This window comes from Peromyscus eremicus, chromosome 5 (assembly GCF_949786415.1).
Source record: "Peromyscus eremicus chromosome 5, PerEre_H2_v1, whole genome shotgun sequence".
Taxonomy (NCBI): domain Eukaryota; kingdom Metazoa; phylum Chordata; class Mammalia; order Rodentia; family Cricetidae; genus Peromyscus; species Peromyscus eremicus.
Window position 1 is genome coordinate 8,423,986 of NC_081420.1, and position 15,290 is coordinate 8,439,275.

The 15,290-nt window shown below is 41.5% G+C and overlaps 1 protein-coding gene across 1 annotated transcript in view; it reads right to left on the reverse strand.

Moving 5' to 3' along the window:
• The window catches only part of Ddx46 (DEAD-box helicase 46), a 50,296-nt gene that overhangs the window by 16,668 nt on the left and 18,338 nt on the right, over window positions 1-15,290 (reverse strand). Inside the window, exons 6-14 of the mRNA XM_059262839.1 lie at window positions 14,485-14,636; window positions 13,680-13,793; window positions 12,860-13,025; window positions 12,176-12,296; window positions 10,934-11,109; window positions 9,596-9,717; window positions 6,198-6,276; window positions 4,459-4,541; window positions 271-435 (exon numbers count right to left, since the gene is read on the reverse strand). Of these exons, the coding sequence (XP_059118822.1) occupies window positions 271-435; window positions 4,459-4,541; window positions 6,198-6,276; window positions 9,596-9,717; window positions 10,934-11,109; window positions 12,176-12,296; window positions 12,860-13,025; window positions 13,680-13,793; window positions 14,485-14,636 (1,178 nt within the window). The remainder of the gene's footprint in view (window positions 1-270; window positions 436-4,458; window positions 4,542-6,197; window positions 6,277-9,595; window positions 9,718-10,933; window positions 11,110-12,175; window positions 12,297-12,859; window positions 13,026-13,679; window positions 13,794-14,484; window positions 14,637-15,290) is intronic.

A 15,290-nucleotide genomic window follows, 5' to 3' on the forward strand; every position in this document is an offset into this window, starting at 1 on the left:
GTCAGCTCTTTCTGCCCTCAACCTCAAATCCTATTAACCAAAGACAAAGATGTACAACATTTCTGTGAGCCCTCAATTCTGGTAGAAGAACCAAAAAGAGATTTGTTAAGTCAGTTCCGTGGACCTGGCAACAGACCGAAGGTTATAACTGATGCCTAATATTTAACTTCAGAAGTTATCTACCTATCTCACAACTATGATACAGAAAGGATTGCACACACACTGCCTAAACACCAGGAAAACTGACCATTTCCTGAAAACGGTACCTACCACTTGTTGTTCCACATCTGAGCAAACCACACTCCTGCCTCCAACCTGAACTTCAATGGGCTTGCTCAGGATCCTTCGGGCCAAAGCCTCCATAGCTCTAGGGAAAGTAGCTGAAAACATAACTGTCTGTCGGTCAGGACGAACATTATCCACAATGCGCATAACCTGAGAAAACAATATATGCACATACATAAATACAGTGAGTCTCCAAAAACTTACAGTATTTAAATCAGGCAGAAGGAACTCTGGAGAGCTATTTCAGTTACTTTAATTCATTATCTTAAAAAATCTGAACTTATTGTATACCTGAATTTGCAGCTCTCAGTTTCACTTTGTCAAGAAAGGGCAGGCCGAGCTGGGCGGTGGTGGCACGCGCCTTTAATCCCAGCACCCGGGAGGCAGAGCCAGGCGGATCTCTGTGAGTTTGAGGCCAACCTGGTCTACAGAGTGAGATCCAGGACAGGCTCCAAAGCTACACGGAGAAACCCTGTCTCGGAAAAAAAAAAAAAAAGGCAGGTGGGCTGAGCTGGGGCGGCAAGTGTAAAGTACATGCTGAGATAAACATGAAGACCTGATTCCCGAGCCTAGCACCCAGATAGAAAGCATGCACTTGTAAACCCAGCCCGGGGCAGGAAGAGAAAGGCAGGTCTCTAAAGCTTACTGGCCAGCAGCCAGTACAGCCTAATCAGCAACCCTGGGTCCCCACAACAGGCCTTGCATCAAACAAGATGTACCGCTCCTGAAGAATAGCCAATAGCATCCTCTAATTTCCAGACATGTCTGCACACACATACATGTGTACTACAACTACACGGGAGGGAAGGCAGGAAGGAAATGAGGAGAGAGGGAGGAAGCAAGGATATGTCACTCAAATTACAACAATCTCTCAGTAAGACAGCAGGATACTTAAAAATGACTGTATAACTGACAAGTATATTTATGGTCTCATCCTAGCACACCCTTAATCCCAGCACTCTGGAGGCAGAGGCAGGCAGATCTCTTGTGAGCTTGAAGCCAGCCTGGTCTACCTAGTGGAAAAAAGAAAAGAAAGGAAAAATGGGGCTGGCAAGATGACTTAGCCAATAAAGGCACCAAGTCAGACAATCTGAACCCGATTCCCAGGACCCACATGGTAGGAGGGAAGAACCATCTCCACAAGTTGTCCTCTAACATCCACATCCACGAACCACGACACTCGCATGCTCCCATGTACACACACTATACAGTAAATAAGTAAAAATCAATGTAATTTAAAAAGAAAGTAAAATGACAGCCATGGCCACACAGAGAAACCCTGTCTTGAAAACATAAAAAAGAAAAAGAAAAACAGTGAACTTCAGAACCTTCATCTAATTTCACATGATCAAAGCCCAGCCAGACAGGGCTAGAGAGGACAAGCACGTCCTTTAAGGAGGCTGAATCCTCGGACCATCCCTTTCCTGACACTCTCCTCTCTTCCCTCAAGTCTTTGCCCCTTTGCCTTCCACTCCTCAGGTTTGATAATGCCTGCTGCCCTCAAGTCTGCTGATTCATTCTAAATGCTCAAATCTCTTCCAGCACTGAGAAATATGTCTGTTAATAAATACATTTTTCTTCAATAAAACTAAAAGCAGTAAGTTTTATGAAAGACGCAAACTAAGCAATCGGCAATCTATGAGCTTAAAGCTTCATTTTATCCTCCACAGCAAAAACTCATTTTATGTGTATGTGAGTGAAAGAGAGAAAGTGTGTCTGTGTGAATGTATGTATGTGTGTAAGAGAGAGAGAGAGAATGTACAAGTGTTCACGTCCGAGAGAATACATGCGTGGAAGTCAGAGGACAATCTCGACTGTCACACCCAGCACGGCTTGCCTTTCTCCTTCCCCTTGAGACAGGGTCTCTCACTAGTTTAGAACTCACCAAGTAGGCACTGTGGCTTGCCAGTGAGCCCCAGGGATCTATTCTGTCTCCACTGCCGAGAATCGGGGTTCAAAGTGCGTCACCCGACCTGACTTCGTGTTACGTGTGCATTCTGGGAACTAAGCTCAGGTTCTTGCAAGCATTTTACTGACCACACTATATCCCCATCCCTAAAAGCTCATTCTTTACCCTAGAAGTTTTAAGTTTAAGGCAATTTGTGTAAATACATGGAAAAGGAGAGTCCACACCTAACATCTATGTCATTAAACAACTTAGTTAAGTGAAAGACGTACATTCAGTGATGTGCTTTAATTCTCAATTTTCATGATCTTCTTAGTATAGACTTCTGCCTAGAAGCACACTATTGCCTTCTGACTCCTATCCAAACAGAGCCATCATAGAGGCCAAAATATAAACTCTCCCTTCCTCAAGTTGTATTAGTCACAGTGACTGATCAATATCCAAATAGTACCCATGGCACCGAAGACCTATTTACTGTGTGTATTTTTAACCAATAAAGTTCACAAAAAGCATCACTCCCTCTAATTTTCCTCCCAAACGGGTTTTAGTAATAATTTTTAAAACAGGAAAAGAAAAAAATAACATTGGCTCAGTAGATTAAGGAACTTGTCAACAATCCTGACTGCCTGAGTTCAATTCCTGGGTTCCACATCATGGAAGTAAAGAACTGACCCCAAAGTTGTCACCTGACTTTCACAACTGTGCTGTGGGACATCCCCTCTCCATACACACATATACCCATTTACAAAATAAATATATAAATATTGGGGAGAAAAAAACACTACTCAATTCTGCCCCTCACTGACAAAGCAACCAGTTTTACCTTGAAACAAAGCTTATTCAGCCCTTCCTCGTGTTAAATTCAGTTCAATTTCCCTTTGGCTTCCCATTTGGTTCCAGTTCTAGTCAACAAGACCATAAGACTATGACAGTAAGTGCTCTGCTCCAAGTTAACTAGTCTGCATTTCTTTAACTGTTTTGTCAGATGGTTTAAGTATTCCACAGTCCTGTTTTTTTAGGACCACCTACTCATATCTCATTTAGAATTCAGTTTCTAGCCAGATGTTGATGGCACACACCTTTAATGGGGGGGGGGGGGGGAGGTAGAGGCAGGCAAATCTCTGTGAGTTCGAGGCCAGCCTTGTCTATAGAGCACGTTTCAGGATAATCAAGGCTACACAGTGAATCCCTGTCTCAAAAAAAACAAAAAAATAGGGCTGGAGAGACGGCTCAGTGGTTAAGAGCACTGACTATTCTTTCAGAGGTCCTGAGTTCAATTCCCAGCAACCAACTCACGACCATCTATAATGAGATCTGGTGCCCTCTCCTGGCCTACAGTCATACACGCAGGCAGAACACTGTATACATAATAAGTGAATCTTAAAATAATAATAATAATAATAATAATAATAATTCAGTTTCTAAATCTAAATACAATGGTACTATATGGCAGGCAATGTCTCTTTGGAGGATATGGAACTAGAGGAAAAAGCTAACCACTATGCTTCTGCTATACCTTCCCATAGCCACTCCATCTCTTTGCTGAGACAGGATTTCACTATGCACCCTAGAAGCATATGCATCCTGAGAGCACCACTCACAACTTACACTGCTTTGCCTGGCTCTGCTTTTGAGACAGGGTCTCTACACAGCCCTGGCTGACCTGGAATTCACTATGCAGATCCAACTGGCCTCAAACTCAGAAATCCTCCTGCGTCTGCCTCCCAAGTGCTGGGATTATAGGCATGCACCACCGTGTTCAGCCAAAATACCAGAAGATTTTAGTACTCTTATCATCAGTACTCTACATCCAGCCTGCCCAATGGCACTTTGAGATTGTTGAGGAATATCAAAACAAAAACCTCGCAAGTTTTAAGAATTTAATCTGAAACATAAATATTTACTTCAGTTCCCCATGTTGCCAACACACTGTTAATACCAGGCAATACAGAGTATGAATTTCAAGACCATACAAACATTTCATTCTCACAACAATTACAAAATCCTCTTTATATTCCAAAAACTTAAGAACCTTAATAAGGGGCTGGAGAGATGGCTCTTAGAGAGGACCCAAGTCCAGTTCCAGGTACCTACTCAGCACCCACACGGAACAGCTCACAATCACTTATTTCCAGCTCCAGGACGATCTGATACTTCTAGCTTCTGCAGGTACCTGCATTCATGTGCACAAACCACATGGACACACACCATACACACAATTAAAAGTAGAATAAACCTTTAAAATTACAAAGAAATTCAGTTATTACCTGTGGTTCGAAACCCATGTCAAACATTCTGTCCGCTTCATCTAAAACTACATAAGTCACTCTTCGAAGGTTTGTGACCCGACCTAAAGAGAGAGGAAAAGAAAGACAAAAAGAAAACTAACTACCAGTCACAATTCATGATGACAACCAAGAACTTTTAAAAAACCATAAAGGGAACTAAAATGCCTGACTTAAGCAGAGGGGTAGGTTAGGTTTCTTTAAACAGTGAAAAGAAACTTTGGTCAAAAAGTCTTAATCTAGTGGCAAGTACTTTCTGACAGTGGGTATATGAGGCCCTTTATTTTGTCAAACTCGTCTCTTGCATACCATCATAGGGCCTGAAGAACCTGTAAAATTCAGAAAACAGCCCTCTCCAAAACACATCATAAAACTAAGACTGAGATGAAGCATCGAGCCACATCAGCCATTATCTGACAGCATCACCTAGAAAAAAACATATTAGAGATTACAGCGTATGTGTGGAAAGCAGTTCCAGTGCTAACTACCTCAGAGGCAGAAAACCCCTCTCACTTTACAGCTACTACCATAGAGTTAGAAGCAAACGCCTTAGACGGGCATGGTAAACCGCTAATAAACTGCTCAAAATCACTGGGTAACAGTATATTACACAAACTTTAAATAATAAATGCATTACATATAAATATACTTTTCTGCACAAAGATACACACTAAATTATTAATTGCTGCCACTGATTTAAAGAAATAGCCCTGGCTTCTTAACCAGTTAGAAACTAAAAATACAGAAAATCCTTTCTCAAAGATCAGTAAGCATTGCTATCAACTGCAGAACCAACCACCTGGCAAAAATATGTATAAAATAGTTATTAAAAGATAATGAAAAAGACAAATAAAGGAAAAAGGTAAAATTAATCGAGATGGTTTTCAGGAGGTTTAATTTATACAACAGTGAGAAAAAATAAGGAATTATAGAGTCAGCATTCATCCCCAAACCTTCACCGGCTACCCAAGCGCAAGGTCTCAAACAACCTCGCGGAGAATCAGGTTTCCCCAAGTTTCAGGCGGAACCCTAGGACAAACATGCACTTCTTGGATTCTAACACTCAGTTACATACAGTCTGACTGCTGTGATGGAAATCTCTAAAAAGCCCTTTCTTCAAAAACTAAACAGAGTGTTCACGCTAACATCTCCAGCTGCCAAGTCTCGCAAGGTTGGAAACAGCATTAAGTCACCTACCTTTGACGGTTAACGTCTCGGAAGGCCAGGTCTATAAATCCTCAAGGGCCTTTCTCCACAGAAGTTAAATAATGTCAACAGTTTAGTATCAGTTTTGATAGGGAATATTTTAACAAAGCATAACATCTGAGCTAAAAGCATGCAGTATTTACAAAAGACACATTTCTTGAAGCTGCAATAACTTAATTTGTCTATTATAAAATACTAGCTCCCGTTGAGAATTTTATAATAAAAAGACTATGATGCCACCTTTTTAAAAGCAAAGATAAGCCTCCCCCCCCCCCAAAAAAAAAAAGTCAAGTTAAATGCTAATAAGGTCCTATGGAGTTAGTTGTGAAAAGAAATTGAACTGCCAAAAAACGTATTAATACTTTCAACAATTACAACTGTTACAATTCACATTTTAAGATATTACAGCTTTAAGAAGAAACATAGAAACCCTTTGTTGGTTTCTCATGTCTGCTTTAATAACAACATGTCAAGTTCAAAAAGGAAAGAAAACAATAAATACGCCTGTGACTTACCACTGTTAGCGGCTAACATGTCAATCATCCGACCAGGTGTGCAGACAATAATTTCAGCACCTCTTTTCAGCTCAGCAATCTAATGAAACAGGGTGAGATTTTATAGTATATCATCACTAGCTCCTGAACAGATGTGAAAACAGCATCTGGCCCACTCGTGGCTCTAGCAGGTAAGACAGTCTGAATAGAAGACTGGAGGCTGGCATGTAACCCTTGGGCTGCTAAGCACTGAAGGGCAGGGAGCAGCAGGATGACAACCAGGGTCAGAAAGTTAATGAAACCAAAGAATTTCACAAATTTTAGTTTGCAACTATTGCTCAAAAACCAAGAAAGGAAGGTCAGAATAAGCAATAAAATACATATTCTAACACAAACATCAATGCTTTCCAAATTTAGGAAACCATGACATCAGTGTTCTAAGCTACAGCCAGCAGCTTTACAAACAGAACACACAATGAAAGCACACTGGACATGGTAACCTTTGCCTAAGCTCTAAACAAACATGTGTGTGCACCAGGTTATACTGTACGCATGCACTAGGTCATTCTCTTCCCTTTCACCCTCTGTTTTATGTATCTGGGTGTTTTACCTGCACACACGTCTATGCACCACATACACACAATGCCTGCAGAGGCCAGAGAGGGCACTGGCTCTTCCTGGAACTGGAGTTATAGATGGTTGTGAGTCACTCTGGAGTCACTGGGATCAAATCCAAGTCCTCTAGAAGAGCAGACAGTGCTCTTAACCACTGAGCCATCTCTCCAACCCTAAAGCAACTACGCCTCTGCAATGCTGGCCTGAAAGTCATCTCCTATATTTAAAGGTACCAGCAAGAGTGAGTTCTTCTGTGGCAAATATTCCACATGACATACTGTTTCCTATGTGTTTTAAGTATTGAAGAAAGTATAGTATAGGGCTAGCACTATGCGCTGTGGTAAAGGTGCTTGCTGCCAGTCTGACAACTTAAGTCAATGCCTAGATCCCACATGGTAAAAGGAGAAAACTGACTTCTACACATTGTCTTCTGACTATATCACATGTGCTGTGGTATGTGCACATGGACTAACATACACAAGCAAGCTCAAACACACACACACACAATGTGATTTTAAAAAAATAAACTGAAAAAAAAAACAAGAAAAAAAAAAAGGTATACTAGTTGCTTTCCTGTAGAAGCAAGGCTGAACTGACAGAGAGCACACAGTCACCCACAGACTCCTCTGTTGACTGTGGTGGTATTGTGTTCCCTGTGTCTTCTATGAGAGAGCTGAGATGCGTGTCTGATCTCAAAGCTCAGGTGAGCCTGGCAGCATCACCCACCTGCCCGTCTGGTGGGAACTTGAAGTGCATGTGGCAGAGGCCCACCTCACTCTCACTGCAAAGGCTCTAGGATGTTCCTGTTATCAATGCTTTCAAAACTGTTTCCTGCCAGATGTGCTGGCACAGGCATACAAGAGCAACACTTGGAAGACAGGAAGAGAAAGGTCAGGAAATCAAGGTCATCCTGGGCAACCTGAGATCCTGTCACAAACAAATACACACAATTTGTTTTATAGCTAGGCAGTGGTGGCACACACCTTTAGTCCCAGCACTTGGGAGGCAGAGGCAGGCAGATCTCTGTGAGTTCGATGCCAGCCTGGTCTACAGAGTGAGTTCCAAGACAGCCAGAGCTACACAGAGAAAACCTGTCTCAAAAAAAAAAATCAAAAGAAAAAAAAATTTTTTATAAATGTATTTCTTATTATAGGCTGTATAGTCAAATAAAATGGCAAAAATGAACAGTTCAAGTATTTAAAATAGCAAAAAAGTGAAACACTCCCAAGGCATGTTCTTACAACACTATTTCTGAAATAAGTTTTCTTGCTAAGCTTGGTGATGCACACCTTTAACCCCAGCACTCAGGAGGCAGTCAGAGAGATCTCTGAATTCAAGACCAGCCTGGGCTATAGATCGACTTCTAGGACAGCCAGGGCTACATAATAGAGACACCCTCTCTTGAGAAAATGCTAAATCAAAGACAGTAAAAGTTTGCTTAAATCTTATGAATGAAGATGAAAGTCTTGCACTAACACATAACATTAGTTAGCACCTTCTAAAGAATCTAGCATGGGTCAGAGGCAGTAACTGCTGGTCTGGGAATCACAGGACCACGTCCCAAGTCAAACTCCAGCTCTAATTAGTCTAAGTGGTCAATTTATTTAATCATTCTGCGTAACTCTTCACTTATAAAATGAAAAAGCAGGAGGGCATGCCAATGCTAAGAACCACTTCAAGCCTGGTGGTGGTGGTGCACACCTTTAACCCAGCACTTCAGAGGCAGAGGCAGATAGATCTACGTGAGTTCAAAGCTAGCCTGGTCTACAGAGCTAATAGCCAAGGCTACACAAAGAAACCCTGTCTTAACTCCCCCCCCTCGCCACACACACCCCGCCACACACACACACACACACACACACACACACACACACACACACACACACACAGACTTCAAAATTCTGTATCAGACACTTTTTTTTTGTTTTCTGATATTCACCCAGGTTTTCTGAGAAATAATTAACAACAATGAAATGTATGTATTAGGAGCCAGAGGACTGTAGCTCAGTGGTAACAGAATTCCCCATCTAGCATTCATGGGGCCCTTGGTTCAATAATCCTCAGCACATACCAAAAAGAATAGGTTTTAGAAACACAAATGATGTATTCTGATATACACAGTCGGCAAAATGATTAACACAAGTTACGTATTTACGTGTTTTATCACAGAGTACTCCATTTTTGTCTTTTGTGGAAAGAATGTTCAAGATCTACTCTGTTAACAAGATTTAAACATATAACGACATTAACTACAGCCATGTTATGCCTAGTCTCTACAGAACATATGCTTCCTGCATCATTCATTCTTAGGAGCCAGAGATATAAAGAAAGGGTCTTGCCACATATATCTGGCTGGCCTGGAACTTGCTATGTATACAAAGCCAGTTTCAAACTTGCAGTGATCCTCCTGCCTCTGCTGAGTTCTGGGATTACAGCTCTCTCTCTCTCTCGCTCTCTCGCTCTCTCGCTCTCTCTCTTTCTCTCTCTCTCTCTCTCTCTCTCTCTCACACACACACACACACACACACACACACAAACACACCACCCTTCTTCTAAAGACAGGGTCTTTCTGTGTAGTTCTAAGGCCTCAAGCCAGCAATCTTTCTTCCTCAGTTTTCTTAATGCTAAGAATACAGGCACACCACAAGCACCTAATTCATTCTTATAATTATTTCACACCAAATACCCTTGAAGATTTTAAAGGCGATCACCTACATCCAAACACTAAAATGAAAGAATTACTTAACTCACTGGAACATTCAATCTGAAAGACACAGAAAGGCTGAGTACTTTATTCTAACTACCTGCTCGCTGATTCCTGTCCCTCCATACACACAGACCACTCTGAGTCCCAAGGTCTTCGAAAACTTCTTACATTCCTTAGTGATTTGTAAAGCCAGTTCTCGAGTTGGAGTCATGATGACAGCTGAAAAGATAAATATGTCAAAGCCTAACCCGAAAACCCTTTAGAAGACACTTTAAAACGCTAAAGTTGACCTCTGCAGGACGGCTTGTCTCAGTCAAATTTGTTTGTCTTTATGGAAGTCTGAAAATTGTATTTCAAAAACTTAGTAATGGCAGAAACCAAGGTAAAGGGCAAATAGACTCTTAAGAATGTGTTACAAGAAAATCAGAGTTCGGGCTGGAGAGATGGCTCAGAGGTTAAGAGCACCGACTGCTCTTCCAGAGGTCCTGAGTTCAATTCCCAGCACCCACATGGTGGCTCACAACCATCTGTAATGACATCTGGCACCCTCTTCTGTATACATAATAAATAAATAAATCTTTAAAAAAAAAAAAAAGAAAAAGAAAGAAAGAAAGAAAATCAGAGTTCAACACCATACTTAAGCCTCAGAAAAACCCTGGAACAGAACAGTTTCCAACAGCAAATCCCAGGATAAAGGGAATCAAGTGACCCCTGTGCTGCAGAGGCCACACAGCTGCTTCCCAGGAGCACTTCACTCTGAGAGCCACAGACAGTACACCGTGCCTGCATCTGCACAAAAAGAACTGAATAGTTTCCCCAGTCAAATATTCAAACACTAACTGTGAAAATGAGAAGTCTGGATTTGAAGACTTACTCATATATGAAACACTGGCACTATCACCTTAAAAGACTCCTAGAAGGTGGTGGCGCACGCCTTTAATCCCAGCACTCGGGAGGCAGAGCCAGGCGGATCTCTGTGAGTTCGAGGCCAGCCTGGGCTACCAAGTGAGTTCCAGGAAAGGCACAAAGCTACACAGAGAAACCCTGTCTTGAAAAACCAAAAAAAAAAAAAAAAAAAAAAAGACTCCTAGAAATTACATTTCTCTTTCTCCTATACTGAGTTTATAATGCACTGATACTGGGCTGAGAACACACCTCAACATAAATAGAGATGCATGAGGGGTCTACCTGCCAGGTCAGAGCTTTAAAACTGAGCTGTGCCAGCCTTATTTTTGTACTTCTTAGATGTCACTCCAGAGCTCTGAAGATTCTCATTCCACCTGCTGATAAGGGGAAATCAGCCCCAAACTGCCATATTGATAAAGGAAATGCAGATGAAGACATCTTTATCATCATAATTAATAACTTAAAGAATCAGGTCTTTCTCATGTTACAACAAGCACATCTAAGAATCACATGGTGAGAAGACATGTACCTATTGGCCCCTCTCCTTCTTCTAATGATCTCTGATCCATGATGTGTCTAAACATGGGCAAAAGAAAGGCAATGGTTTTTCCACTTCCTGTCTTGGCAATGCCAATCAAATCTCGTCCAGACATTATAGCAGGAATTGCTTGAGTCTGGATTGGTGTGGGCTTCTCATAGCCATGCCTTAAAAAGAAACAAAAAGAACACAATATAAGAATCATGAGCATTAAGTCCCCTGAGCATTAACATCACCTCTTCTAAATGTGATATATCCACCTGATAAAATATTATTGGGTGGAGAGCAGAAAAAGCCAAGGGCTGGGCTAGCAGATGGCTTAGTGAGTACTTGCATACAGGCCAGATAACCTGAGTAGACACCTGGAACCCACAAGGTGGTAAGATGAATTAGACTCCCCAGAGTTAGCCTCTAACCTCCATCCACGCACATGCCATGGTGCATGTGCTCAAGCAAGCATGCATGCAGACACAAAATAAAATACATGGAATAAACAAATGAAAAATAATATTTAAAAGCCCAGCATGGTGGTACACACCTTTAATCGCAGCACTGAGGCGGCAGAGGCAGAACATCTGTGAGTTCCAGGACAGCCTGGTCTACACAGTGAGTTCAAGAGCAGCCAGGGCTACATAGACTATCTTGGGGGAAAAAAAGCATAAACAAACATTTTTAAAATAAATAAATGGTTTTTAAAAAATTGACAATGAAAAGAATGAAGCACTAAGAAATTCCACAACGTGGAACTCTGAAAACAGTGATTTTTACCAAGAGATAAAAAGTAGTCAGAGAAGAGGACACACTATATAATTCTACCTGGATACTGTCCAGTGGGGCCGAACTACAGACGTGGAAAGTGCACTTCTGGTTGCCCAGGGTGGAGGAGATGGGAGAAGACTGATAAAGGACAGGGGAGTCTACAGAGTGATGAAAATGTTCTACAATAGATAGTTGCACAAATCCATAAACATACCACTGGATTGTATACTCCAAATGGTCAACTCCACATTTACATTATAGTTCATTAAAAACATTTACAAATTCCTTAAAAAAGGACTGGGACTAAGATGCAGCTCAGTGGTGGGATACTTCCCTAGCATGCTCAACTACCTAGGATGGGTCCCTTCACCTAAGAAAACAATTTTCAGTTATGCATATAATTGAAATCCAGAGATTTTTGTGTGAAAGGGCTAGCAGGACACTGAAAAATGTACATAACCATCAACCACTTACTTTTTCAGGGAATTTAATATCTTCATGGAAATTCCACACTGGACCCATGATTTAATTGGTTTGGGACAACCTTTTCCTTTAACTGTAATGCCCTCCATCTCCAATCGAAACACATTCACCTCTGGAAAACAAAGCCCCGTTAGAAACTCTTCTGCTGGTACCATCTACCTCCATTCACTCGGCAGTCAAAGGTCAAACATCCTCACCTCTCTTTAAGAGCTATCTAATAAAACCCCATCGCTGAACTACAAGAGAAACACTAGACTTCAGAGAGACAGAGGAATTACTGCTGCAGTAAATCAAGAATAATGGGAAATACTCCAAGTACAACACTTTGGCTTTCATATTTTCTTCAACTGCAACAAAATAAGGACTGCCTGGCCACACAACCACCTGCTGCCTGAGTGTCACAGATGCCTTTAGTTAACCAACAGTGACTGATGGCTGTTAGTCATCAACTGTCTCAAACACCAACAAGGCCAACAGAAACATTTCGTTTGAATCTGACATGAACAGTACTTTCAGCTGTAAGAACATCAACTATGTGAATAAATCCATTTTGTTCTTTTTAAAAATACTTCCTAAAACATCTCCCAACTCCCAGGCCTATGTACACTGCCCCTGAGGAGTGGAGGGCACCCCTAAGTCTACCACAAAATAACCAAGCAAACAGAAGCAGCTTACCCTCCTGAGACATTTTTGCTAGTTCTGGAACTTCAACATAAAAATTTTTTCTGAATGGTTCATATTCAATTTTTCCATGATCAACTGGTTCTAGAAGTTTTCTCTGTTTTGTCTGGTAGCCTGTGAGGGCCGTCTGAAGATCAACTTCCTCCTCCTCTGAAGAATACTTAAATTTCCAGGAAGAAAAGCAAAGTCATTATTCATTTCCCCTGCCAGAGGACAAGAATCCCGGCTGTCAAAGGCCCCTCTCTTAGAGCCCCCTCTCTTAGAGCCCCCTTCTCTTAGAGCCCCCCACTTAGGAACCACTCTGCGGCACTTCGCATGCAATCTACGACACACTGATCCACGAGGTTTCCCTGCCACTCCAGGAAAATTAAGATTGCATAACCTAAAAATCTCAGGTAAGAATGTCCATAATTTTGAACATAGATAAATCAACGCCTTAAAAATTTCTCAACTTAATTTCTCTTTTTCTTTATTCAAAGTTTTAATAGTAACACAAACCTCATATGACTCTGAGAAATATCATGAAAGTTTTCTTATTGTTTTCATTATCTAGACCTTTACACTATATAATGGGAAGAAATATCATTCATTTTATTGCTTCCCTTTTCTTGGTGTTGTATGCCTGAGATGAGCCGATAAAGCAGAATAGAAAAGCAGGACACAACACAGCCATACTACTACTATACTACTGAGAGAAGCAAGAATTTGCCCCAATAATGGTTTGTGTGGCTAACTACAAAGCATGCCAACATCAATGCTTTGCAATAAATGCTCCTAGGACACGATCATAAACCAAGTCCAAACGAGGAATCACCTCCATGGCATCCTGGTCATTCTCCATCAGCTCTCCCTTCTTCTTATCAGCATCTACCACTGCTTTTTTGGTTGTTACCACAGTAACAACTTTTGTGACTGTTGGTCCAGACTTCTAAAATAAAAAAAGTATTAAAATATTTTGCAAAAGTAAAATAAAAAACAAAGTTTAAAATATGTGGACACCAGATACAAGACAACGTTAAACACCACAAAATGTAATTGAAACTAACAAACTGGTTTAAGTTTTAGGAAGACCAAGAAAGGTTCGCTTTTGTTTTGTGTGAACTTTTCAATGTGTCTGCACGACAGTTCACAGATACACTCACATACACAGAACTGACTGCATAACATGTAAGTTTATACAATTTGTTTGTTTTCGGTTTTTGGTTTTTTGAGACAGGGTTTCTCTGTGTAGCCCTGGTTGTCTTGGCCCTTTGTAGACCAGGCTGGCCTCAAACTCACACAGATCTGCCTGTCTCTAACTTCCAAGTGCTGCGATTAAAGAAGTGTGACGCCACCCCAGCAATACAGCCTACTTTTTCACTTCATGATTACTTAACATAAAAAACCCCACAAACTTGTTTTTTGTTGTTGTTTGTTTTTCAAGACAGGGTTTTTCTGTGTAGTCTTGGCTGTCCTGGAACTCATTATATAGACCAGGCTGACCTCGAACTTGCAGAGATCCACCTGCCTCTACGTATGCCTCCAGAGTGAGCGCTGGGACCCCACTAACTTCTTAGAGCTGAGGTCAACAGAGCGACAAGAGTGGCAAAGGCCGGCTCTCCAGGCAGCTAGCCACACACCTTTTCATTTCCTGCGCCGCCTTTCACGCTCCGCATGTTAAACTTCTTCACTTCTTCTTTCACTTCTTCCATGTAGGCATCTAATGGGTCCAACTCCTCACCCTCCATTTCATTCCCTTCCTTTTCGGCTTCTGCAGGGTCATCTTCATCGTCTAAAAGAGCACAATGTATTTTCTTTGACCACAGGAAATAGAAGCCAGTGAGATGGCTCAGTGGGTGAAGGCTCTTGCTGCACAAGCCTGTCAACCAGGTCAACCCACACCCCACACAGTAGAAGGAGAAATGACTCCTGGAACCCGTTCTCGGACCTCTGCATGTGTGTATGTAAGCATGTGAATGCAGTCACACACAAGCACATCAAATAATTTTACAATTATTTTTTTAAAGAGAAGACATGCCATATCCATTCTATGACTTCCATCAATTTTTTTTTCCCACTGTGCAAATGTCCCTCTTCTGGGTTATAATTCGCTCCTAGGCACAGCCCAAGTGCTCACACGTGGAAGGTCTTACATTTCTAATAATGCATGAATTACTGTTAAGTAGCAGTGAGCAAAAAAATACTAATAAATCACTTAAGAGGGGTAAAAGAAAACCAAAAAATAAGTAAATAAATAAGCCAGGAGGTGGTGCATGCTTTTAATCTCAGCACTCAGGAAGCAGAGGCAGGTAGATCTCTGTGAGTTCGAGGCCAGCCTGGTCTACAGAGCAAGATCCAGGACAGGCACCAAAAATACACAGAGAAACCCTCTCGAAACACCCCCCCCCCAAAAAAAAAAAAGAGTTGCCGTGGTCATGGTGTCTCT